The sequence below is a fragment of the Falco punctatus genome (genome assembly GCF_963210335.1).
Source record: "Falco punctatus genome assembly, chromosome: 3".
Taxonomy (NCBI): Eukaryota; Metazoa; Chordata; class Aves; order Falconiformes; family Falconidae; genus Falco; species Falco punctatus.
Window position 1 is genome coordinate 108,121,464 of NC_137582.1, and position 25,922 is coordinate 108,147,385.

The 25,922-nt window shown below is 46.0% G+C and overlaps 2 protein-coding genes across 3 annotated transcripts; one reads left to right on the forward strand and one right to left on the reverse strand.

Moving 5' to 3' along the window:
* Positions 1 to 2,072: 2,072 nt before the first annotated feature.
* On the reverse strand, positions 2,073 to 18,975 carry TMEM278 (transmembrane protein 278). The gene is made up of 2 exons (XM_080379678.1): positions 11,457 to 18,975; positions 2,073 to 7,848 (listed from the first exon to the last, which is right to left on the reverse strand). Exons 1-2 carry the CDS (start codon positions 11,724 to 11,726, stop codon positions 7,579 to 7,581), a joined length of 540 nt encoding a protein of 179 aa, XP_080235804.1. The 5' UTR covers positions 11,727 to 18,975; the 3' UTR covers positions 2,073 to 7,578.
* A 2,835-nt stretch (positions 18,976 to 21,810) lies between these two features.
* MRPL20 (mitochondrial ribosomal protein L20) lies at positions 21,811 to 25,696 on the forward strand. Of its 2 annotated transcripts, XM_080379742.1 has the most exons (4): positions 21,811 to 21,970; positions 23,091 to 23,201; positions 23,511 to 23,588; positions 25,206 to 25,696. In XM_080379742.1, exons 1-4 carry the CDS (start codon positions 21,884 to 21,886, stop codon positions 25,377 to 25,379), a joined length of 450 nt encoding a protein of 149 aa, XP_080235868.1. In that variant the 5' UTR covers positions 21,811 to 21,883; the 3' UTR covers positions 25,380 to 25,696. The 2 variants fall into 2 exon arrangements, with proteins under 2 accessions (XP_080235868.1, XP_080235869.1); XM_080379743.1 differs by lacking the exon at positions 23,511 to 23,588.
* The last annotated feature ends 226 nt before the right edge of the window (positions 25,697 to 25,922 follow it).

Genomic DNA, 25,922 nt, shown 5'->3' on the forward strand with positions numbered 1-25,922 from the left:
GTTAAAATCAAATACCACTTGCCTTCTCACCTTTGTCCCTTTTGTTTGCACAACAGCTCTCACAGCTTGCCCCAGTCCAGTCCCAGAGGAGCATTCCCAGGACAGGGCTGCAGTCTGTGACCCGTTCCGCAGCATTTTCCTATTAGGAGGATCAGCTGACTGAGTACAGGAACCCTTGGCAGGCGCTCCCTGATTATCCCTTCTTTAATCACTTCCATTCATTCTAACCAAATTTTCCGACAGAGCTGGAAACAGCCATCAGTGACTGGTGAAAGAGAAGGGAGGAGAAGGAGGACAATGGAAATTTCCCCAAAGACATGCAAGTTACAATTAAGCTGTTAGCAACAAAAATACAGAGAGCAAAAGAAATTGTCCAGAACATATGCCACGGGAATTATATTAGTGTGCAGACCAAATTAGCCTGCAGAGTTACTCACAGCAAACTAAGCACATGGGGTATTAAACTGCCTGTGGTGAGATGGAGAGCAAGAGCCAATCTCCTAAGGGGACTCTGCAAGAGATGAGTAACTCCCACTCTTAGGAAGAACCAGAACCCCTCTGGGTGTGAGTGCTTGCAATTCCCATCGAATTCGGTCTCTTACAACGTATCTTGCTGTGCCCAGGGTGGTGGAGGAACTATCCTGAGGAGAAACCCACCGCCTCAGTCCCTTCCCTCTGCTACACACTGCATGGCCATAACCGGGAATTTCTCACAGCTCCCTGCCTGCACCCCTGCCAGTGCTGACCCAGCACCCACTGGGAGCAGGAGGGATGCTCTGTTCCCAGTTGCTCGGTCGATAGCACCAGGCAGCCGCAGACCTACCCATGGACCTGCTACTCACGGGGCATGCAACAGGTTCCAGCTTCCTTTCTGCCAGCCTCCCCCAGAGGAGGAATTCAGCATCCTCCCAAGAAATGCTGTGTTGTCCTGGACTCTAAAAGATGATCCTCCCAATTTTGGTTCAGTTTGACAGATGGTTCTTATTTGTGCTACCCCCAGCTGAGCGCTCCGATAACGGAATGAGAGGACCGATCCCCAGCCAAGAGCACTGGGACATGGCTTGCACATTCCAGCTAGAATTTTTGCTGGGCTCAGAGGCTTCAACTCAGGGAGGCAGGGAACTGGTTGTTCAGCTCCTAGTTGAGTATTTCCACTGGTTTAGAATTTCCCTGTGTTTTGTACAGGTTCTGCATTCCTTTGGGCTGAAGCGTGTTCCCATTTACCCTGCTGCGAATGTGGCGTCTCCACTGATTCCAGTAATGCTATGCCAGGTCTGTGCTTGTGCAAGAGAAGAATTTGTTTTTTATTTCAGGAGTGCCTGGGCTCTTACACACTGTACAAATCAGAAAAAGTCCTTAATAGGTCCTTATGTTGAGAGAAGCTCATCCTCTTGTGGAAACCTGTTGGTGTTGACTTCCATCTTATCAAATCCATATAGAATCTGTATAAACATTTACCCACAGTGACTTTGAGGCCCCTGCCAAAGCTTGCCCCTGGAAGTGCAGGGATGAGGATATCAGCTCCGTGTTGTCCAGTTGGACAGACTGTAACAGCACTTCTTCACAAGGAGGAAACCCTTAGAAATTAGGACTCATTCCCTCCCTTGCAGCTGTATTGCTCTTCTCTTTTACTTCCACAAATCTGGCTCCAAGAAGCTGTCTTGTATCGTTCATCCTAAGAATATATCCTGCTATATATACCAGGTTCAAGGCAAATTGCCTGCCTGGCACTGACTGTCAGCACTTCCAATTCTTTCTGGGTCATTTTCTATCCTAGGAATTCACACTGCAAAAATTAAACGCTCCTGCAAATGTTGGTTCATTTTGCAAAGCACAGAGTAATGTTTTCAGCATGCCATTCTGGATATTTTTCATAGCTTTGAAGAGCTCTTCAAGTCTTACCAGTTCTGGGTGGGTCATACAGGCGATGAAGAACTCTCAAGTTGATGTTTATAGCTAAGAACAGAGTTTGTCCTAAGGACAGTGAATCACTGCAAGGCAGGGCAGCACCCTTCAGCAACGGCTGATTCAAAAACCTTATAAGTCTTTTAACCAGACCAAGATCCAAAAGAAAAAAAGAAAAAAAAAAAAAAAGCGGGAGGAGAAAGGGAACATGAAATTCACGTGAGCAGGACTGGAAGGGACCTCAAGAATCTGTTTCTCAGCCTCAGGAGAAACCCAGTGCCACCCACAGCTATGTGTAATTACTGTTTTCAAACCCTCCTGGTGTTTCTAGGCAACTCCACCATCCTCCTAGTGCACTGAGACTATCCCAGGGCATGAGAGCTTGCTGTCACTGCAGTTGTGTGCATGAGCATTCCAGCCTCTGCCCTCCCTCGTACAAACCAGCTACAATATTACAGTGGGTGCATCCACAGTATGGGCTGCAAATACCACTTTTGCCTAAAACTCAAGCCTACGTGCTCACAGCACTGCTCATTTACCAGGCCTCCATGCTATTTTCCGAGGGCTGCCCAGCAGTTAGATGCCTGATGTTTGCCTTGAAGCCTGACTCGACGCCGGGAATGCTGGTAAGCACGGAGGTGGGCAGGCTGGTGAGGAAACCTGTATTGCTGTAGCAGCTGAGCCCTGGGCTGCGGGCTCTGAAACCTTGCCCAGGTGAATAAAAGCTGGTCCTCAGGTCTGGCAAAGCCATTTAGGAGCAGTGTGAGCAGCTGATAATAAGTTAAGAGACAAGGGATAATAAATGAAATACTAAATACTGGTAACAAAGAATACCTTTGTGCGTTGTAGAAGCCACCTGGAAGGGTGAAAGGAGGCACACGAGCAGCATCAGGAGTCCTAACGAACCCCTTAGCCACCATCACAAGACAGGTGAAAGCCTGTAAAAGGTCTCACATCATTTGCTCAGCCACATGGTTCCCCCTCATGTACACTGCATGTGCCCAGGGGTCCAGCTGCGTGTTGCCAGGCGGTGGGGTGCTGTGGCCTGTGCCTTCCCTTTGCCAGAACAGCTGCTTCCAGCCCTGGCGTGAAGGATTAAGTCACAATTAAGCACCCACTGAGACATAGCACCTTCCTAGTGATTTCATCAGCTTTGGATCTGGACCGTTCAGTGATGACAGAAAAGCCAAGAAGCACAAAGAAACACTGGACGTGACCAAAGTCTTGTTGGGTGGAAATATATTTTCGTGCCTTCTGAGGAACATCAATACCAGATTAGCGCCGTGGCTTGGAATCACAGAGAAAATGTTGCAGGGAAATTCAATCCATACATAGTCAGACTTTTTAAAAAAGCAGTTTAAATACATTTCTTTCTGTCCTCCAGCACCTTGCTAAGCAGAGCTATGCTCTGAACTCCGTGCTGGGTCGGAGCTCACAGAACACAGCCCCATCTGTGAGTGTGGAAGAGGCAGGCATCACCTGGCAGCACCCCTTCCCCCGACATCCATGGGCACAGTCCCTGCCTGGCACACCAGCCCTGCAGAAAGCAGGCGGGCACAGCTGCTCTCAGGATGTGATCCAAGGCTGAGGATATTAAGGATGTCTCTGTACTCTCTACAGGAAATTTAGGATCAAACCAGTTTCACATCAGAGCCCCGGCACTGGTTGCAATGCGTTGCTGTGCTCCCTGCCCCTGCCAGGACACCCCTGCGGTACGGCCCGACCTACGTGACACGAGTTCTGTCCTGCTATGGCCAGGAAGCGTGCTTCCATATAAATTCATTTCCCCTTTGTTATTAAAACTCTCTGTAAAGTACCAAATTAAATCAATTTTTATTTTATTGGGAAGGCTGTTGCCAATTATATCTTAATTTCTGCTGCAAATGCAGCAATGGGAACAGTTTGCTGCAATACTTGCACCATAGCTAGGTTTAAGAATACTTTCCTTGTCAAAGCAGTTGGATTAAACAACAGGTGAGCAAAAGGAACAACAGATGATATCAAATATCCGTGCCCAGTCAGCAAACATTGCCTCCAGGCAAAACCTGTAGCACGACATCTGATACCTCCTTTTCATGAAACAACTTTGTTCTGGCTTATCCTCAGTCCTGTCCGAAAGACTTTCCGAAAGAAATAGGACTATTTCTCTCCTTTTCACTCTTCAAGATGAGACAGACAGCAGAGGTATAGGGGGGAAACAGGGGGACATAACAAAGGGGAAGAATGGCAATGAACTCAGTGGGCAGTACGATTAATTGCAATTTATGTTTTAGGGAAGTTTCACTTCTCATGGGCTGAAGCACAACATGAGATGATCACACGCTCCTGACTCTTAAGTTGGCTTTTTATTAAGGAACTAGTTGAAAGAGGACTGCTTTATTACCTCTGTGGACCAGCCCAGCTTGCTGTTGCTTCTCCAAATTTCTCTCTCTCCTCTGTGTGTGCGTCTTTCCTACCATCTCCCAAGCACATCTGCAAGCACATCCATCGAAGGGAAAAACAGTTATCCTCCAGGATTCTGTCACCATACAGATGCAAATGCACCACAACCTGCTGTCAAAGCACCTTAGGGAAGAGCACCGCTCAGAGCAAACCCACTCCTGTCACTCCAGGGGGACAATCACAACAGAAGCTGTCCCGGGCAGGTGAGGGCACATCTACCAGATGAGCTGCAGGACACAGGAAGGTCAGCAACATTTATTTAAAGTCTGGATCTTTAGTTTTAATGAAGGGTAAGCCAGAGACAGAAAATTCAGTGTTTCAGGGACCTTTTTGAGGGTGGTATTGGTAAACTCTCTATACAACAACCTGCAGGATTCTCCAGGAGGCCATACAGAGGCGTGTGTCACATTCATCATGTTTGATGTTGTTTTTGCTAGGAGACAACCAGCTAAATCCACTGCTGTGTCCCACAGCCAAGTGGGAATGGAGAAGTACTGCCTTCGCCACCCACTTCATCTGTCAGCTTCAGGGTATTTACAGAAAAGAAACAACTTCTTACTGCATCAAAGCATCAAAACATTAATATTATCATTGAAGCCTGGAGCTCCAGAATAGCCATCCTTTTATGGAAGGACAGAAGCCTCTAGCTTAAAGGAAAGAAGTTCAAACCAATTACTTGCTGCACTTTTATTTCCCTTTTCAAGTCAGGCAGTCCACTATGCTCACGTAACAAACATGAGCAAATGCTAATGCCATTCTTGCTCTCCTGAATGGCATCAGAACAATTTAGTCAGCACTTTCACCCCACAAAATCCTAGAGCAATAGAAAATCCTTAAAATGCCAACTCTACATTCCTTCAAGCGCTCAGGTTCTGGGATGGAACAATCTTTTCATTCCTCTTTGGTACACAGAAACATTAAGCAACAGCTAGAACTGTAAAACAAAAAATACCAGCTCGGTTGCACCTGAAGTACTGTGGAGGTGGTTTGTTGAGGCTTTGGTGTAGTGCAGCTGCCAGGATGGGATAAATAGCAACGAAGACTGGCAGAATGACTCAGTTGAACACACACATGGAGCCAGCCAAGTGGATATATTGCACTGCTGCCCATCTGTTCTGCACAGGGTTGCCTGCTTGCTGGCATCCAAAGCTAAGACTGTGATCACCACGAGGTAATGTGATGGCCAAAGCCCAAGCCAGTGGCCCTAGTCTCTCAAAACAAGAGGTCCAGCAACAATGCCATACTTACCTCTAGCTATCCCCGCGTTCTTTTCTGGTTTGGTGGTTGGACTGAGCATCTGACTGTCCATGCCCTGGGTGTTTCCTGCCAATTCAATCCACTTTCAGCTGTAGCCACCGCTGGTTATTTCTCTGGGTGGGACCAGGGCTCTGCAGGCTACATAGACTAGGGGGAAAAAAAATCAGTCCTCGGAGAGAAAACAGAAATTACATCTGAACTTACAGTGAAATGTGCTGTGGCACAATAGGCACCACATGGCTGTTTCTGATGCAGCCAGTGCTTTGAGAAAGAACAGAGAGAAACTCCCTCAGCAGACATTTGGCACGATCTTTATTTACATAACATTTGAAATGGTTGTATTTCGGAGACAGGGGAACAACAGCCAGTGGGAGCACACAGCTTGCAGTGATCAGTAGCACACACACCCTACTAACTGAACACTACAGAGACCCACAGGGATTTCAAAGGACAGACTCACGTGCCAAGCTGCCATGCTTTTCCCTACCTACCGTACCTTCTCACATGCACCGTGCTTTTCACCCAGTTGCAATTCATGGCATGTCATATGGCAGAGGATCTGTGGTGTGACTTCAGAGACCACTGAAATCGAGAGGGAGATCAAGGTGACTTAGCTAAGCAGCAGTTCAGGCCCTGTGGGAGTTCTGCAGAACCACAGGTGGGATGCCCCTGCTCAGCAGGTTTCAGACATACAGCCCCTCTCTGGGGGCACGCGGCAGCTGCCCCACGCGTTACCCTACTACTGCAGATCACACATCCAGCACAGCAGGCTCCCCAGGCACCATCTTGCTGCCATACTGCATTTTTACAAGGGCTAGTCAGTTTCTGTGGCCCATTTAGTCCTTGTTTCACACAGAGAATACCACACAGTGCCAGTGTTGAAATGGCTCTTGGGTCCTCCAGGTATCCAGCCTTGCTGGGGCACTGAAAGATTCATAGCGTTCAGCAGTCAGTCCGACCCTTTCCAGTTCTCCACTTACCTAGATTTAGGGTTTATGCTGCAGTGTATTTATGACCCTCAGAAAACGAGACATGATACGCTGTCCCCCACAGGCATAAGCTCTTAGACCAGATCTGGGAAAACCTGTAGTGCTCAGCAGCCACCATCAGTCCTCAGCTCCTCCTGCCAGAAATCCTTAAACTGACCCAAACCCTCAGCCAGATTTAGCCCCAGACAAAAGAGCCTGACCACAGCATAAAGGACAAGGAGCTATTTGCTGGTTAATAACCATCAGGTGTTACCAGACAAGCATATTTCAGATCAGTAGCTGGCAGGGAAGAGACCCAAAGATGACCATTTGTTTCCACAGCCAACCCAGTGACCTGACTCAGGAACAATGAAAGGAGCATAAGCTCTGCTATAGGCTATGGGAAAGAGGGATTGCTAGTGGGGGGGAAATATCAGATGTGTAGGGAAGTGGTGGATCCCAAACATCAGAGGGAGTGACCTCCAGACACGTTTGCAAGAGGTTAGAAACACCGCAAGTCCAACGCTTGGGAAAACCACAGCTGCTTCCTTTTTGCTGGATGCTTCACCAAAGGCTGCCTTTCCCCAAGAGACCTCTTCAAGGCATGCAGCAAAGGCAGCAGCAGCCCCCCCCACCCCGTTTAACCCTGTACACAGGTACCCTGTGTCCCACACAAGGCAAAACATACTGTCCAGACTCGAAACAGTGCTGTGCTCTGACTGGAACAGGCACTGGGACAAGTCCCTCTTCTTTTCAGAGCTGAACACTGCCTTTACCGTCAAGGACTTGTGTTTTCTTTCTTTCCCTCAGAGTGGGCAGAATGCTGCCCACTTACAGACAAGGCTGTAGGAGGCGGCTCATTATCAGATCTCCCTCTCACATCTAGGTACTACACAGCCCTCATCTGCAGAGACCTCAGGATGGTGATTCTGGGAGGTGATGCTGGGGAGGGACAGGGCAGAGAGAAGAGGGTGCTGGCTAGGGCAGGGCCTCTGGTGCTGGAACCTCACACCCAGGCCTTGACTTGAGTGTTCCACCCCTTGGCACAGCTGCACAGGCCTCCCTCCTCATACCAGCGCCATTTCACCCCCTTGTACACAGCCCTGCTGTATGGCTGGAAGCACATGCAGAGACGGAGACGCCGTGCCAGGCTGCAGTAGATAGCCATGGCCACCACAATGAGAGGGGACATGATGACGAAGCCAAGGATAATGAGGGCAGAAGAGCTGTTGTCATCCAAGATGCTTTTGCAGTAGCGGGCAGCTGAGTGCAGCACCTGTGGGAAGAGCAAGACAGAGCCCGTCACAGACCTGGTGATGGATAGGAGTGGTGACCAAAGTACCCTTGAGTTTTTAGCGCTTTTAACGAAAGACACCTCTCTCCCCTCTCTCCAAGCTGAGCTCAGAAATCTTCCGGCTACATGAAGTGACTGACAATACATTTCAGTCAAGCTTTCAATTACTCTAGCATCACTGAAACAAGGGCACCACACACTGACCCTGAAGCAGGAAACAGTAATTAAGTCATCAGAATAGCACAGCTTAGCATTTGATAGGCAGAAACCAAATAAAAAGGCCTCCTGCTGCTACATTCATCTGGGTGGCAAAACACACTGGAAATTACAACAAAGTAAATAAGATACAGCAAGATGTTAGATTCAGCAGACAGAGGTTGGTCATCCCATAGCTACCTGCTGGCTGGAGACTCTCCAGGCTCCTGCCCTGGAACAGACCCCTTTGTGTTCTGTCTGTACACACTGTACTCATTTCTTCCTCCTAGCATCTCTTTGCACGAGAAAAATCTGCCAGGAAAAGCCCATCCACCCCATGTTGCTGCAAAGCGTCCAGCACACTAACTGGTCCTTCCCAACCAGTATTTAAAGCCCTCCTTTCATCCTGGCAGCAGGAGATCCGAATCAAACCACTCAGTTCTGCATTAACAAATGCTACAGGCAACCTCCATGTCCCCTAGCTTCCTTTCTTTTTTCCATATTCTTTCAGCAGTGCAAGAAACACAACCCAAAATACTAAATAAAAATAATAATAACAATAAAAAAATCTATCTAATGGATTTGCAATGCAGAAATTGGCCTCTGGCTAGTAGGAAGGCATTGAAAAGCAGTAGCCCAAAAGACAAAAGACTGCTCTTGTGAAGCCATACTGCCACAATCCCTCTCCATGCCTATTAAAAGTCTGTATTAAAAGACTCTTTACAGCAACACACTTGTGTTCGTTTCTGATGTATCTGGCTGTACTTGAAAACCTTTTACATCCCCTCAGAGCCTACAGCTGGAGAGCACTGAGTGCAAAGGAGAACTTGAGGTTTTCCAAGGTGAGGGCTGAGCAGCGTGAAGCAGAAAGGGGTAATTCCAGGAGAGTGTCCTCATACCTTTTCCCCATTTTGAGTCCAATTTGAAGTCCATGAGTTTCAAGGACTAGTTTCAGATCATAGAAAAAAATGATTTAAGGGTTTTACAGGCAATCTGCTATTAAACCTACCCTAAAAAGCCTCATGTCTGACAGAATCTGCATCCACGCTACGCTTGTGGGGACAGAACAGCCTTTTTACCGAGGCAGCAGCCCACACTGCACTTTCTCCCAAGGAGAATTTATTAGGTTATTTCTTGTAAAGACTTACTCTTCAATAAAACAGCAGTCATTCTACACACCTGCCTTTGTGTATGTGAAAATCCTAACAGCCATGGACAGTAAAAGGGAAGTGCTGCAGCCCACAATGAAGACGGGTTGCATGACTACTTGGGTAGATTAGGACCCCTCTGAGCCATTTTTGCTCTCTGTAGGCACTCCAGAGCCTCCCACGTTACCCTGCTGGGCATCACACACTTTTGCATCCCATAGTAAAACACTTCCAGAAGGTGTGAGAGCCTCAGTGAAAACTACCTGGCCCAGAAGCACATGATTTCTCCATGAATTACATTGCCCTCCAACTAGCAGCAGCACTTGCATCTGTCCTGTTCAACAAAACAATTACCGTGGCAGATGTCTCCCTGTTCATTAGTTTGCAGGATCAAAAAAAAAGCTTTTCAATAACAGCAGCTACAAGTTGTACAGGTTGACGTAATTTCAGGGCAATAAAAATCAAAGCCAAACTTCTGAGACCATCAAATACATCAGCACCGAGAAAACAATAATAGCACAGTCCCTTTGTCAGGGAGCATTGAGACGAGGAGCTGTGGGCTGACAACTGGGGATGTCAGCTGAAAAATACAATGCAGTAGCTGTATGGGAAAGCTGCAGCACATCCCCCAGCCAAAGCTATACATGCTCGCAGTCAAGAGTATGTCTTACATGCTGTTGTGCCCCAGGGTGTAGAGGCCTCGAGCAAGCAAAGATTCCACCTACACAACAAGCACCTTTACCACACATCCTCAGAATAAATACCACTGGCACTAAAAGCTGCTAAAGAAGCCATTCCCCCAGAGCTGAGTAAGAGTTACACGTGGGGAAAAGTGATTTTACACTTCAGCTAGGCAGAGAGGGTACCTCCTCCTTCAGTGGAGCGAGACCTCCACAACCATATCCATCACAGCTCCACAGAAGCCAGCAGAGCCTTACTGGGTTAAACTGGGCAAATGGCTACATGGTTGGATCCTTCCCTGCCACCCATGCTAGGCTCTGCTCACTCCGAGATCCCAAGGATCTGAGTGATTCGATAGGATGCACAGTTTCCATTAAAAGGAAGGGGGAAAGCTTTCATCTTTCACTGTTCCTCAGTTAAATACATTAGTCTGAGAATATATAAATAATCTTCCCTTCAGTTCAGATTTCACGGAATGGGGAGACCAATAGCATCTGTATTTTGAGACAATTCTCCCTGCGGGGAGATGGTACTACAGTGTGGGGTTTTTTTTCCCCACAAAGTAGGAAGTAAAAAAGCTCTTCTAACTTAGGATAACCAGCAAGAACAGTCATATTGAGCGAGTCTAACAGTTACTGCCTGTGAGGAAAACAGGAGAACTGCTTTTTCACATCCACACTTAAGTGGTTCCAAAAATATTTATAGACATATACCAAGAAGAAATTTAAGTAATGAAATCCAGAGGGCAGCAAGCAACTGGAACAGACACACACACAGAGCCCTTACAGCAACTCTGTCAAGCCAGGGAGTGTATTCATCCGACCTGTCAGATCTGCTTGCTATTTTCATGGGAATACAACTTTATTGCCCAATCAAACTTCCATTTCCCACAATACTGGAAGAAGGGAGGGGTAAAAACATACCTTGCTCATTCCTGCCAGCATTCAGCACTCACAAGGTTGGCATCTCGTACAAGCTTGTTGTAAAATGCTGTAGATTTCTCTCATCACTTTATACTTCACTTTATCAAGCTCAGCACACAGGGGATCAGGACCGAAGGGTCCCATCCTATCTGAGCCCCTGAGGAGCTGGGCAGTCACAGGCAGCTCCTGTCAATGTTCTCCCTGCCTCTCTAGTGAGAAACTCTCTGTGCTAACCTACTGACACTGAACGTATGGGTGCCAACCAACTACTTTAAGACAATTAGTCCAGAAACCATCAAGCCTGTACTTTTCTCGACAAATGCACACGCCAACCTTGCTCATAGCTGCGTCACAAGCGCCAAGCAGGAGGGACGGCTCCCCTGTGCAACCAAGAGCCTGCAGGTCAGCATGAACCACCATAAACCTGTTCTTGTCAGCCCAGCCTATAGACATACCTCCCTTACGAAAAAAAAATAAAAAAATCTATAGGCGTACACACTCATTATGAAAACAAAGCCAGATCTTGGGGGAGTCTAACCTTGCCTTTACAGCCACCGGTCCCCATGGGCTAACATAAAACCCTTACAGATGGCCCTGCCTTAGAGGTGGCTGTTAGCAGCCAAATGGAGCAAAGCTTACTTACCTGAGAGTGGCATTGGAAGCCAAAGTAAACCACCACAATGGTAGGAAGCAGCACAATGGTGAAGATTACAAACATCAGGAGCAAATTCATGAAAAAGACCAAAGAGTTCATGGTGCCTACCACCAGGGTCCATGCCAAGCAGCACCAGACACTCCGTGGCTCCCTGGGAAGTAACTGGTCATCCATGTCATATGGCGGGAGGTTGGGAATCATCTGAGACTTCTCTGAGAGGTTTTCTGCTTCAAAGTCCTCGGTGTCCTGGCTAGACATTCTTCAAGAAGATTGCTAAACAACCCACACTCTTATCCAAAATGGTTTCTTTGCTTTTGGCAACAGACCTGGGAAGAAATTTCCAGAGGCTTTTCGTGCCTCGTCAATGCATGGACAAGAACACTCAACCAGAAATCATAACAGAGCAAGGAAGAAAAGGCCCCCTGCTTTCCCAGGACCCAGCCAACAGAGGTTGTTTCCTTTCAGAATGTTTTCCAGTAGTGTCCCAACCTCAGTTTCAAAGTAGATGTGGTTGCTGGAAGTTTGGCAATAACTGTTATTCTGCTTTTGAATCCACAGTACTACTGAATTTGTTGTTATTCTTCCTACAATTATGATCCCAAGAGGAGGTCTCAAACAGTTGCTGTCTTAGCTTTGATAATGCTGCTTGGTTCCAGAAAGTGCCTAGCTTTAGTATCCTCCTCCACCTTTGAGCACTGCTGTTTGCTAAGAATGTCGGGCTTAGGCACTTTCAGACAGTTCCTTGGCTTCAAATCATCTTCCCATGCTCTTCAACTTGCACCCAAGTAAATATTCCTGCTCAACTCTCATCCAAATGAAGTGACCAGTGAAGATGACAAACAGCAGCTGCTTCTCCACCGTCTGCCTTGCTGGAGTCCTTGCCCACACCTCGTAGACCTGGAAACAAAGGCTGGAGCAGTGCGTGGTTTCACTGGCACTCAGCTGCCTGCAGTCACAGACACTCGAATACAAGCCGTGTCTTCCCTTCTGAGCTGGCTTTCAGGGCTTTGCGACAGTGCTCTGTTTACAGAGTCGATTCTGAAGCTGCTCTCTGCGCTAGCCAATCCTTCACAGCTGTCTCACTACTGCTTTAGCACACAGCGCCCGAGAGCCACGCTCAAACCACACGTTCCCAGGTCAAGATGGTCCCTTTTCAATTTTAATTATTCTGACTCCGATTAATTTTCTACGGTTTCTCTCTAGATTAAAAAAACCTTAGAGAAATCTTCTGTTCTCTGTGGCCATCGCTTATTTTTTGCGGAACATGTTGATATTCTCCCAGTGAAGGCACAGCAATTATCCATTATTTTTCCTGCCTTGTATGAGCAATGCTACTTAAGAATTCCAGTGACATCTGCACATTTATGTAGCCTTTTAGACACATTCATACACTCATGATCCTTAAAGGTAGAAAACTTCCTTAACACCAGAGGAAACTGAAGGTCCTACCAGAAGGCACAGCTCATCTATGGCACAAGCCAGGGAAAGAATCCAGGAGTCCTGCCTTCCATTCAATGCTATTTCTCACAGAAAATTCTACCCTGGAAGAAAGGTTATCAGAAAAATGAGGTTCACACAATGCTAAATATAAAATGATTTTAAGATATAGATGAGTGCAGGCTTGTCTTCATTAAAATCTTTTGCTACAAATGGTACATTTGGGGGGCCCGTCCCCCACCATTGCTGGGTGTTTTGGTAGGTTTCTCTGCCTTGCTTATTTACTGGCTGGTTGGATCAACATGCACAGCAGAACCAAAGCTAAGACAGCTCTCTCCAAGAACTGGGACAGACTCACACATGAAGCATTTGCTGGTGGCCCATTAGAAGAGCTCTACCAGGTGATAAGTTAGGGCTAGCGGACCTCTGGGCAGCGGCACCCCAAACATCCCATGGCTTAACAAGAGCCTCTGATGAAGCCATGCCACGAGGAGGAGGTGATGAGACCAACCCAACTGCAACATCCAGGCTTGGCATTCCTCATGGGTAAAGCAGACTGTTTCTGATTTCTGTATTGCTTTTCAGTGAATTTAGCTCCACTGTGCCAGGCACTCCATGCATGGTAGCAACACGCACAGCAGCTCTTATTGTGCAAGTTTTAGAAACAGGCAGACTTAGAATTAAAAGGGTTCCTCAGGCTTCTTTCAAAGCCAAAATTCAGACATGGATTTCCAAGTCACAGGCCACTGTCTCAATTGGGAATCACACATGTGCCATACGAGTCATTTTCCTGACCGTAGAAATGTCACCCTACAGAGGTACGGGCCCATGTGTCCTGAAGGATTACTTTCTAATTAAAACAGAATATAACTGAACAGACCCTGTCCTCTTGCTGCTGAAAGTGCCTCCTCACCTGGGGCTGGAAAAGCATTACATGTTACTTGTAGGAAGAAAGCAGTGAAACAAATTGAGGCTATTCACCGTTTGCCACATATAATCAATATCAAAACAGAAGCTTTAAAATTGAAGTGAGTTGAAGAGCTTCTGTGAGGACACAGACTCCAAAAACATGATGAGCAATACTGTCACCAAAATCAGGAACAAGAAAGTTCCCTATTACACAGTAACAATACCAGTGAGAAAGAAGCCTCTTGAAATAAATAAGTAGTTTTTAAACAGCTCAACAATGTCCATACTTGTTATGCAATTCCCCAGCTATAGAAGTTATTAGTTGACCCACACCACTTTTTTTTTTTTTCCCCCTGTAGCTCTTTTTGTAGAAATTCTTAGACATCTCAAAGAGTCTCACAAACTTCAGCTCTATCAGTATCCAGCAGTAAAAATTCTGGCTGATCTACACCAGATCACAAGTCAGGTGCATCCTTCTTACTAACAGCAGAAATAACTCATAACTACCCCAGGCACTTTGTCCTGTGCTCACCGTTGAGAGATCTCAAACCCCATCAGAAAGATACAAAGCTTCAGCCACAGGAGGCTGCTGGAAGCTTAGCAATAGTGAAGTTCTTGCTGCTCCCTGAGAGATGGGAAGCCAAGAGGGCAGAGGATTGCCAGCCAAGGCTCCATCCCACAATACCAAGATGAAAACAGTAGACTGAGATGGTGGCCAGATTCAACTAAGAGCCCAGATCTTCAGGCACACTTATAGTTATAAGGCAGGTCCAAGGTCAACCTGGGAAAGCAGCCTCAGAACAAGGTCCGATGACCAGCTTTGGCTACAGCCAAGCTAGCTCTGAAGTAGGTACATCTACAACAGCAACTGGGGCAAAAAAGATGTTCCCATGCCTGAGCCTAACTAGGCCCCCAGGCAGAGGGGGAAGATGAACACCTCAGATGATACCTATTAAGACCCATTAGCACCCTGAAAGCCCAAACACCCCACCTCTTCCTCAGCTATTGGTTCCCACCTCCTTTTAAGAACCAAACCAGATGAACTAATCAAATGTTTTCTACTAATTTGCTGGAAACACAACTGTCAGCCAACTCCCCGGGGAGCCAGGTTAGAGAGCTGGAAGGCACAAGGAGGTGTGGGAGGAGGAGGAGGAGGAGCAGGTGGTGCTAGTGGTGGTGGTATCTCAAGACCTTATTTCAGTGCAGTGATCTGCTTAAGAGCCTTGGAAAGTCATGGAGCCAGGCTAGTACTCTGCAGTTCTCAGAATTAATGGCTTTGCCGTGGAGATAACCATGTACGTGAATTTAGGGCATTGACACCTATGCGCACATGCTTTGTTCTTCAGGCTCCGATCGTTTTTGACCTGCAGCTCTCCCATCCTCCTGCTTCGAGTTGTGAAAGATCTTTTCAGACTAAACTGTGGCAATGATGAGGAAACATTTATTATTTACCCAAAATTCTAGCTTCTTTGTGACGTTTCAGGATGGAGGAAATATAATTGGGAGCCCATACCTCCAATATAATCCTGTTTATTTACCAAGTGGCACAAGGGTGTGGTTTTTTTTTCTTGCCTATGACAAGGAACAAGTAAGAGGAAGCAGGGTTTGGCACAGAGGTTAGTCCCTTTCTAGCAAGCACTTAGCCCAAAAGGACCCTCTGGAAGCCCTGCTCTCAGGCCCTTCTCCACCCGTGTCTTTCTCACTTCCTCCCTGAAGCATGTTTTCTTGGGAATGTCTTCTGCATCTCTCCTGACACGATAGCAAGGAAAACTGCTTTGCCTCATGCCCTGGGTTTGCCTCTGTTTTGAGTGAAGGCTATTAATGTCACCTGACATTCATCCCCGATGGGTAGATGGTGGCTACTTGCTGGCTGTGGTGGGGGTTGGGTATGTTTCATTGCTTGCTGTTTTCTTGACTGAATGGAAAAGGCTTTTGCCCCCAGGGAGCAGTAGAGGAAGGAGCTGGCATCACTCAGGAGCTGGAGAGACCCATTCTGCCCTCAAAGCAGAGGGAAGCTGCACTGTTCCTCGCCAGGGACTGGTGCTAATGACTTCAGTAATTTTATTTCCTCTGGCACTGAAGGTGACACTGAATTTAATTGATCTGTTTTGTTTGCTGGTTAAGTTCGCACAGTGAAGAAAAAAAAATGTTGATGTGCCAAGAGAGGGGAAGAAGGTTAAAAATAGGGTCTGATACCACCAGCACTGCCAGCAGCCTGTATCCTGATTTGTTCCAGAAGGAATATACTGGTAAATAAGGGAAAATATTAATTTGTAGTACAGATTAAAGCCAACATCTGTTCGTATTGAACTCAGCTGCCTTTGAAGAAGCAGTGTAGGGAAAAGAAGTGTGAAATCCAGAAAGCAATTACTCTCTTCTGGGCAGCAGGCCCCAAAAATTTCTGGTACTGGACTGACCAAAGCACTGAAGCTCTTTGTCTGCAGCCAGCCTGCCAGTTTCCCAGCCACAAAGGGGGGTCCTGGACCTTCCAAGCCTGCCTCACCAGAGAGAAATGAAAGCAGAAGCACAGAACTGACCAGAAAGGGTTGAAGGAGCCATGGCATAAGCTGAATTTCACTGTGGAATACTGCCCTGCAGAACCCTCTTTCCTTCTGTTTAAAGATTATTCTTGTGTTTGGTGAACCCACCTAGCTGGCATGCTGAAGAACATCTTGGGTACCACAGTGCATTGCATGTACTCATCACAGGGAATAATAATTTTTGTTTGTTTTTCAAACTGAAAAAATATATCTGAAAATTACTTCACTAAACTGATTATACAGTCATTTACCACAGCTCTGCCTTATAAGTCAAAAAACAAGAAAGAACTGCCTCCCAAATATAAAGATGTTGCTCTTTTTTAATTACAAGCACTGAAATATTTTTGAAAGGTGTGCTGACTAATCCAAAATTTTAAAATTGATTCCAAAAGCACTTCAGCTAACATATCAATTCTGATTTTAACAAGCCTGTAAACCCCAGGAGCAGCTCTGTTTGGACAGCCACTTTCCTGGGAGACGGGGAATGAACTGTAAATTTATTATTTTTTTTAATAAATGCATGAGAGAGAAATATTTACAAATACAGAGAGAAACAACCTTTGAAACGGTCATCAGTTGTTCCACCCATTTCCTTCACTGCACTCTCAGGCTGAACAGCTCTCAGGGGAGAATACAAGGCAGCAGCCTTCTCTCGAGCTGCAAAATGTGAAATCTCTTCACAGATCTATCCAGACATCCAGAGGGAAATAACTATTGAATCCATCCTGCTTTCAGTTGTTGCACAGGCCAGCCACAGTGTTAATAAAGCTCTGAATCTCTGCAGGAAACCAGATGGCGTTAGATGTAATAAATGTGACAAATGGCATGGAGGCTACTAAAGAGTCTCAGTATTTACTATGCCTGTCTAAAAACCGCTGATTTAAAGACATAATATTTTTCAAGCTTGACTTATTGACTTCTAAGTGGAGAAAGGACAAGGCACACACACACAAAAAACCAACCCCAATATATAGGAACTGTAGTTAGGAAAGGTTAGGTTTAAACCATGGAATGATTGCAAACTTGGTGTTGAGCAACTAAAAATTCTACCCCAAAATCATGTCAGCTATTTCATGTGGGGCACCACAGAGCTTCTACTGTTCCATACATAGCGAGGTTTGGCTGGTCTATGCAGCTTGCCATTCTGTAATTTTCTCCTTACATAGCACTGCGTTTCTACCAGAGCCCAACAGAAGAATCACCTATGGACTGAATTTCTGTGCTGCCATTTAACCTACACAAGCCTGATGCAGATGAAGCTAATCCTGACAATTTTCTGAGAGTGTGTGCCTGATTCTCAGACCTTGAAGGGCACAGAACAACCTGAACTTCTTCCCTCCTGGCTATATGTAGCCTGTGTGTTCCCACAAAGAAGCTGTGTCAGTCAGCTCTGTGGAGTGTCCCTTTGGGAGTCAGAGGTGATGAAATGCGTAGATGACACCTCCTTCCCTGCAGCTGTGCTTTCCCATACCAAAATCATTTTTCAACCCTAAACTTCCATTAAAATCAACAAACACCCCAAAGAAAACATCAGTAATTCTCCTACTGAAAACAGCTTAGAACAGCCAGGCTGACGGAGTCATATGGATCTGAGGAATCTTTTACCACTCACATCGTTTTAAAACATTTTCTAATATTCTTATTCTTTTCAGATCCAGTATGATCTGTTTCATTTATGAGTGCTGATAGTGCTAAAGTTGCTAGAGAAGTTATAAATAATGCTTAACTCTTCAATAGCACTTTTATCTGTAAAAGGCAGCTTGGACACATCATTTTGCTACAGCTTCCTGCATGGAAAACCCCAAAAGCCCAACTGGCAGTCAGTGGCAGCCTGAGCCTGGATTATACTCGGGGTGTGAACTGGGCAGAAAATAATAATGACTAGCTGGAGGTCACAGGCTGTCAGTGCTTTCATTCACACAGTGCATGCTGCTGAGTGGATCTCTTATGGAACAGAAATAATCCATAGGGAGATGAAAAGTTAGCAGCCAGCTGCTGGTTTCCGTGGATGTAAAAGCCACCCAAGAGCTAAAAAATCCTTTATCTCTTCTTCCACAAAGAAATAAATTCTTGCACTTAAGTGGCAACAAGGAGGCAGACTTCAAGATACTGTGCAGCTTGCTATAAATGGCTAGATTCAGAAAATGAGGCTAAAAGAAATGAAACTTAACACTGTTACAAAGCATAAAAATCTATGATGTTGCTTCCACAGAACACTTAAGCAAAGCATCATGACAAATAATCACATGTACTATTATCAATGTGCTCAGTTTTACTGTCTTTTTTTCTCATTTGGCCAAGATCTGACTTTATATTCTTCAGTATAAGTAAACGACCTAAAAAGACAAAGATTTACAGAGGGTAAATACAGTCAGTAAATAGGAAGTAAAAACAATATTAGGTCAAGACAATCAATCCTCATTACTTCATTTAATAAATTCTTGTTAAGAGTGGTGGGGGTTCATCTGTTGCTTTCTCAATATGGAACAGAAAACATTATTGCTACTACTAAAAGTGACAGGTCTCTTCAATATAATTTTAATGTTCAAAGATCTATTTTTTATTACTATAATTTAAGCAATGAAGGCATTGCTGAAGCTCTTGGGAGCTTCAGGCATGTCCTGCTCACTCCAGGTAAGTTGTCCTGCTCCACTCCAGGTGAGTTGTCCTCCTTACTCCACTATTTTCAAAATCCTAACCCCAAATAACTTTCACACCACTCAAATTGCAACACTTAGCTCCAAATCTTAACTCGTGTTCACACATGAACGACCCAACCCAAGCTCACTCTTGGCCTGCCCTCACCCAGCCCCAGCCCAACTAGGTCAGGTTCCCCTCCCGGCAGCTTGGCAGCTCAGCACAGCGACGCTGCTCCTAACCGCTGGCGTCCTGCCGAACCCCTGCATTCTCAACTCAGGGTTCAGCCCCGACGCCTCCTTTCTCTCAGTGCCCCTTGCATCCCACCCTCCTCTCTACAGTCCTACACCAGGTCTGTCTCTCCATGCCGCCACCTTTCCCCATGCCAAGCCACTGGCTTGTTTGCGTTTTGGGACTCTGGAGCTCGCTGCGGGACAGGTGTAGGAGCCAGAAATGGCTCTGACAATTAACAGAGGAGCTTGAACAAGGAGCTGTTCTAACAAGATGCACCCCATCACCACAGTGATTGTCCTTGTGCCAATGTTATTCCCTTGTAAATACAAAGAGGTTTTAACATCTGTGGTGAGGGCACGGTGGTGTGGTAAAAAACAAAGCTGCTAAAGTAGTCATAAAAGTGCCATAACTTCTAAAAGGCTTTGCTAAATCCAGCAACACTTTCTGAAGATCTTTTGCTATAATGAAAACACATTTTAATGTGTGGCAGGTATGAAAAGTATGTTCTTTAATCATATCTTCCTTTGGAAAAAAAATCCCCACATTTTAATGATTCTTTTAATAACCAAGTGAAGTTCGTGTCAAACCCCAGTGATAGTAAGAAAGATCCCCCAAGCCTCTGTTTCTGTGAAATTTCCACATCTTTAACAAGTACCTGCCTGTAAGTGGGAAAGATGTCTTGATGATGGTGCAAGTTATGGAGCAATTTCTAACAGGAGAATCATTGCTTCAAGATACTGAAACTGGTAATGATTACAGATGATCAGACAAATTCATTAGTCCTCTGATGGCAGAGACCCTCGCTGCTAAGAAGTAATTTTTCCACCATCTATAATGACAGCACCATCTTGTGGTTTATTACAGTTCATAAATTTTCATTTTACATCTCAGAGTCTCTTGCACACAGAGGATGCTGTAAGACATGCTACCCGGTATGGAATCCTTCCACTCACTGAAAACAATACAAAAACTTTTCCCACTGCTTTAGCATTGCCAGTTTGAGCACTGCTAGCAATACAGCCCAGTAGCGCAGAGGCGGGTGCTGAACAGTGGCTGCCAATGAGGTCCAGCACCCACAGAGCTTCATAAACAGCTCCATGACCTCACAAGACAAACGATAACACAAAATGGCAAACCTGCTCCCTCCTCCTGTCTCTACGGACACATGGATCACTGTTTTCACTGAAAGCGCTTTTCTAAGCAAACCTGATTGCCTGCTGTGCCTGAAGAATTAAAGGTTCAGTCTTTGCATACTAATAGCAGGTTATCACCTAACTGTTTCCAACTGCAGAGACAGGTCACTGACTATCAGTATGTCTGCAGTTTAACAGGAATATCACAACAGCCTTTCTTTGACTACAGTTCTTTTCTAGTATCATTTGGTCTGTTGCAGTTGCGTTTACTTTTAAAAGCTCTCAGAAGCTCACAGCCAAGTTACGGATGTGATACTAAAAAACCAGAGCCAAAACTGTCCGATACCCGGGTTGGAGCATTAGAAAGTGGGCATTCTTTAGTTTTGGTGCTGGATGCACAGGGGATAAGTTCGGCCCAACACACATCCCGACTTTGTTCACTATTTATCTTTAGATGGCTGATCTATACGTATTAATGACATTTCTGAAAAACTACTGGCATACTCCTTACAGTTCCATGAACTACTTATCATATCCGCACTCTTACTACGCATGTGTGGCCTAGAGGGTTGGGGGTCTTCTGCTGGTCCTTTGGGACACCTTCATCTTTTCTTCATCCTCTTCCTCATCATCTTCCTCTTTTTCTTCTTGTCCTTTTCATGACCTTCACTTCTCCTGGCCCTGTTTCAGCACTCTGCGTTCATGTCTTGGTTTCAGACAGGTTCTTATCTACTATATGGTTATAAACTATACAATGCAATGTTCTACTAGTAGCTAAACTACATAGTACGGTGTTGTACAGTTCGCCAATACCATGGATACGTAGTTCCAACATTTACAGTTAAGCACACAGGTAAATATTTCCCGGTATCAGATGGACTGGACCTGTCGTTACCTTTGACTGGAGAAAAGCTTAGCCAAGAGCAACAACAAACAGCTGAACGCAGCGTATCTGTAGCTTCTTACTGCGGAACGGAATGCTGACAGCTGTTGTGAAAGGAGCTTGATGAGTAGGAGAGGCATTATCTTGTTAAATCCAAGAAAAGATCAGCAGTAACCATAATTTAATCTCTTTGTAAAAAGCATTTGGCACGGTGCTACAGACAGAAAATGGAGACAACGTTTTCAGGGCCTCTGTGTGTGTATACATATATATGTGTGTGTATATACATATATATTTTATATGTATAAAATTCAAAACTCTCCAGTCATCAGCAGGAGCCATCAAGCACCACCACAGAAACACTACTGCACGTTATCCTCGAGTACCCACTAAATCCTCCAGACCCACAGCCCTGCTCGGCTGCTGAGGCGAATCTCGGCCAGACACACAGCCCTGCGCTAGGCAGCACGTTGATCGCGATTTGAGGGGACTGTCGCCAGCCTTGGGCAGGCACAGCACGGCACGGCCTGTCACCGAGGGGGGCAGGCCCTGAAGCGGCGCGGAGGGGGCGCTGAGGGAGGCGGAAGGGCCGCGCCGCCATGTTCCCGCCCCGGAAGGCGGGCGGCGGGCTCGGGGGCCGCCATGGTGCTGCTGAGCGCGCCGCGCTGGCTCCGCAGCCGCCTCACCGACCGCTTCTGGAGGGTGCAGGAGGTGCTCAAGTATGCGCGGGTGAGTGTCCCGGCCGCCTGCTGCCCCCTGCCCCGGGCGGCCCGGCCTCCCCCGGCCCGGCGTGCTACTGAGGGGCCGGCAGGGCCGCTCGCGGCGGCGGGGGGAGGGGGCGGCAGCGGCCTTGTTTCTAGAAACGTCGAGGGTCTGCGTCAGCGTCGAACTTTCAGTGGGCGGCCGTTGGTCTGTGCGGGTTGCGCCGGAGGCGGCGAGTAACGCGGGCTAGCTGTGGTGTGGGGCTACAAGAGCTGCGGCAGGAGGACCCCGGGCCTGACAGGAGCAGCCCCCTGTAAATACCGCCCGGTTGTGGGGTCTCGTGGTTTCTTTGGGGTTGTTTTTTTCACTAGGCAAAGGAACAGTAAAAAAACCCCACTGCTTTTAACCATGCTCTTCAGGTGCGTTTTAGAAGGATTGCTTCCAAACGTGATTTAATTGAAGTCCAAAGTGTTGTACCTAGGCTTGGGAAAAAGCTTTTCCAAGGGCAGACTGTCGGTGTCCTGGGAGGTAGTACATTTGCTGTAGTAGTCTGATGGAAAATGCTGTAGTAAGTGACAGGTATCTTGGTGTTGTAGTGCTTAAGGTACCCACAGTACCTGTAGTAGTTACTTATTTCACTGGCTGCTTCCTCCTGCTTCATGTTAGATGACTGTCAGCTACCACCGGTAAACCTTGATTACACTTTCTGTTTGGGCAGCTGCAATATTTTTGACATATCGGAGGCTCCTGTCCCATCCCTGTATTCACACTGACAAAACTGAGGGGGCAGCTGAGGAAGGAGAATAAATGTGTGAGTTTAGGGGCTGGCTGAAAGCACTGAAAATGGTTTTGTGGTTGCCTTCCCCCCAGAACCGCAGCCTAAAATGGGGGCTGCTTTTGGCTCCTTCATGCTGGTCTGAAATTTTTTCAGCCAGCTCCAATTCCTTAGCTTTATGTGTTTCCCATGCTATAAAGCGAGGCAAGAATATTTTCATTGTATGCCAACTGAAGGCTTAGCTGGTGTTTGTGAGGTATTTCATGATCCTTGTTGTGAAATACACATGAGCATATATTAGTATTGCTGAAGGGTTAACTTGTAAAACAGTCTTAAAGACAACTGAACAAGAACATCTTGTTTTCTTTTCAGCATTTTCGTGGCAGGAAGAACCGCTGCTATAGCCTGGCTATACGAAGCGTTCGGAGAGCTTTTGTAAAGTCTACAAAGGCCAGAAGAGAGAAGAAGAGATTTCTAAGAGCGGTAAAGAGCAAAACATTAGATGTGAACATGAAAATGGGAGAAAAGTGGAACTGAAATAGCAACTGTCCTTACTGGGGGAGGGTTCTCTCAAAGTGTTTTACCAGTGGGTCAAAAATACGAGTTTAAAGTAAACATACTCCCTCTGTGGTCTGAAACAGCTCCCATTCTGAAGTTCATAGATGTATACGTTGCACTGAGAAGACTTCAGGTCTGAAAATGTTACGTTTACCAAGTGTGAGCAGATCAGCAAGACAAAAGGTTTACTTTTAAAGTATTTTTTATTCAGGTTGTTAATTTTTACACTTTTAGCTCTGGATCACTAGGATTGAAGCAGCTTCTCTTGAACATGGTTTGAAATACCCATCTTTCATAAGCAATTTACTTAAGGTAAGGACGATGCATGAAGAATAATTACTTTGAAACAACAAATCAGAGAAAATGTCATTGACAGAGGTCTTCTGAAGTGCCAGGCAAATTAATTTCTTAAACTCTGAAATCTTTCAAGTAGATGTAGTCTGACAAAACATACCAAAGGGTTGCTGGTTACTGTGTAAAAATGCAACCTCAAGGAATTGAAGCTGCAGCCTTCACTTGCTAATCTTTGAGCCATAACGGTGGGGACTTCCAAACTGGGGCCTGAGCAGGCAGTAGCAGCATAGGGTGTGGTGGAGGGGCTGAAAAGCTCCTTCTGTCTGACTGAACTTCTGCCAACACTGTCCTGCTTCCTAGTTCTAGTGATGAAAGGCCTCCCGCTTATGAAAGGACTTTCATTCACTTCAGGAAGTAAGTTCTGCCCTAAACCTGTTTCTCTTCCTTATATGCAAAATCCCCTTTTATCCTGGTGAAAGCTGTTTTACTACACCTTGTTCTGTCCCCAAAACTTCTACTGCGCATCTTAAGAATGAGGCTTGTAAAATGCTTTTTATGCTTATTGCTACTGCAGGCATTAAGTAACGGCTACCTTTCCTTTTACTTCAAGAAATTTTAAAATGCAAAGCTTGAATTAGCAAAAACAACCCTAAGAAATCTCTGCTCTTTTCACAACTAGCTTTGTGTTTTGGTGAGCAGGGAAAGTGTAGGGAGTTGGTGCCATTGTCCCTTGTTCTTAAACATGCTGGGGAATTGGTTTTAATTTTTTATAGTGGAACTGTAAAGTTAAAACTTGTGTCTCCTGGCTCTGATCATAAAAAGATAGCGTTTCTGCTGCTTAGAAGTGGAACTACATACAAATTTATAGCATATTTCAAAACATTTTATCGGTTTCAAATAAATATATAACTTTCTAGGTTTTCTGACATGTTTCCTGTAAAGTGTTACAGTTTCTGAAATTTATACACTCATTCTCCTGGTTACTCTTCTTATACTTCAATAAAAAGAATCAAGCACTACCTCAAAGCCAACTAATTTTTATTTTTATTTTCTCTCTCCTTTTTTTTTTTCTCTCCTTTTTTTCCTGCAAGATGCCTGTCCCTTTGATTCATGTCTCAGAGTAATATATTCTTGTAAGATTCTCTGTTAAAAGATCCAAAATGAGCAAACTTTTGTGTAATACCTCCCTCTTAGATACTAATACACAGTTAACCGTGCAATATCTAGTGTTAAGGGTATTTGATCCTGCAGTCTTTGATTCTCTAATCCAGGGCACATTTTAAGATATCAGGCAGCTTCTAGCACAACAAGTGAACTTGAATATGTCTCAGAACTGAAACAAATGCCATGGATTAACTGGTAACACATGTCCTTCCACAAAATAAGGAGATTCTTCTTTAGTTTTTGGTTTCTACCAGGAAGACTTTGAGAAAGTCAGTAAACAAATTTTACGCGGTGGCTTAAGGAGGCATCCATAGCTGAGTGGTCGTGCCTGACAGTTCTCTAATAGTTCCAAAACTGTACAGGATAGAAAAAAAAGATGGATTTGCCTTAAGACCTCAGGCAGTTGTTAAGCATTGCAGTGTTGTTCCTAAAAATTACAGTGGTTAACCAACCAAATTTTCTTGCGTTTAGTCCCAGGTGGAGCTGAATAGGAAAATGATTGCTGATTTGGCTATTTATGAGCCGAAGACGTTCAAGTCGCTAGCTGCCCTTGCCCAGAGGAGGAGACAGGAAGGCTTCCTCGCCGCCCTGGGAGATGGCAAAGAACCGGAGGGGATATTTTCACGCATCGTGCACCACTGTTGATGCTGAGAGACAAGTGTTAAGACAAGAGCTGGTATTGCAAGGTGCCCTCACTCACAGGCTGCTGCCCAGGCCATCGCTGTGGGGCACATCCTCTAAGGATGGTTCTAGAAGGAGGACGGGTGGCTGCAGGTGTGACACTTGCGCCTTGGTGACCGTTTTTCCCCCCTGTATTAACTGGAACGCCCAGAATTGGAAGCTGCGGGTGGAAGTTAGAGGTGCTGCGTCGGGCCTGTAGGACTTCCCGTGTTAACGACGGGCGTAACGGGCACACTTTCTGTTAAGGACTTAATAAAGATGTTTTTTGGTAGCCACTACAATTTTGAGCGGTGACTTAAGGGAAAACCCTGCCCGGGGGGGGGGTGCGCAGGCCGCGGCGCTGCGGAGGGCAGTGGCGGGGGCCAGAAGTCCCGCCCCCTTCGCCGTGTTCAAATTCCCAAGCGGTGCGTGGCGCCGCTGCGTTCGGCCCGTGGCTAGCGTCAGACGTCACAGGGGCCGGGCCAACGGGCGGCCGCCGCTCCGCCGCGCCCCACCAATAGGCGAGGA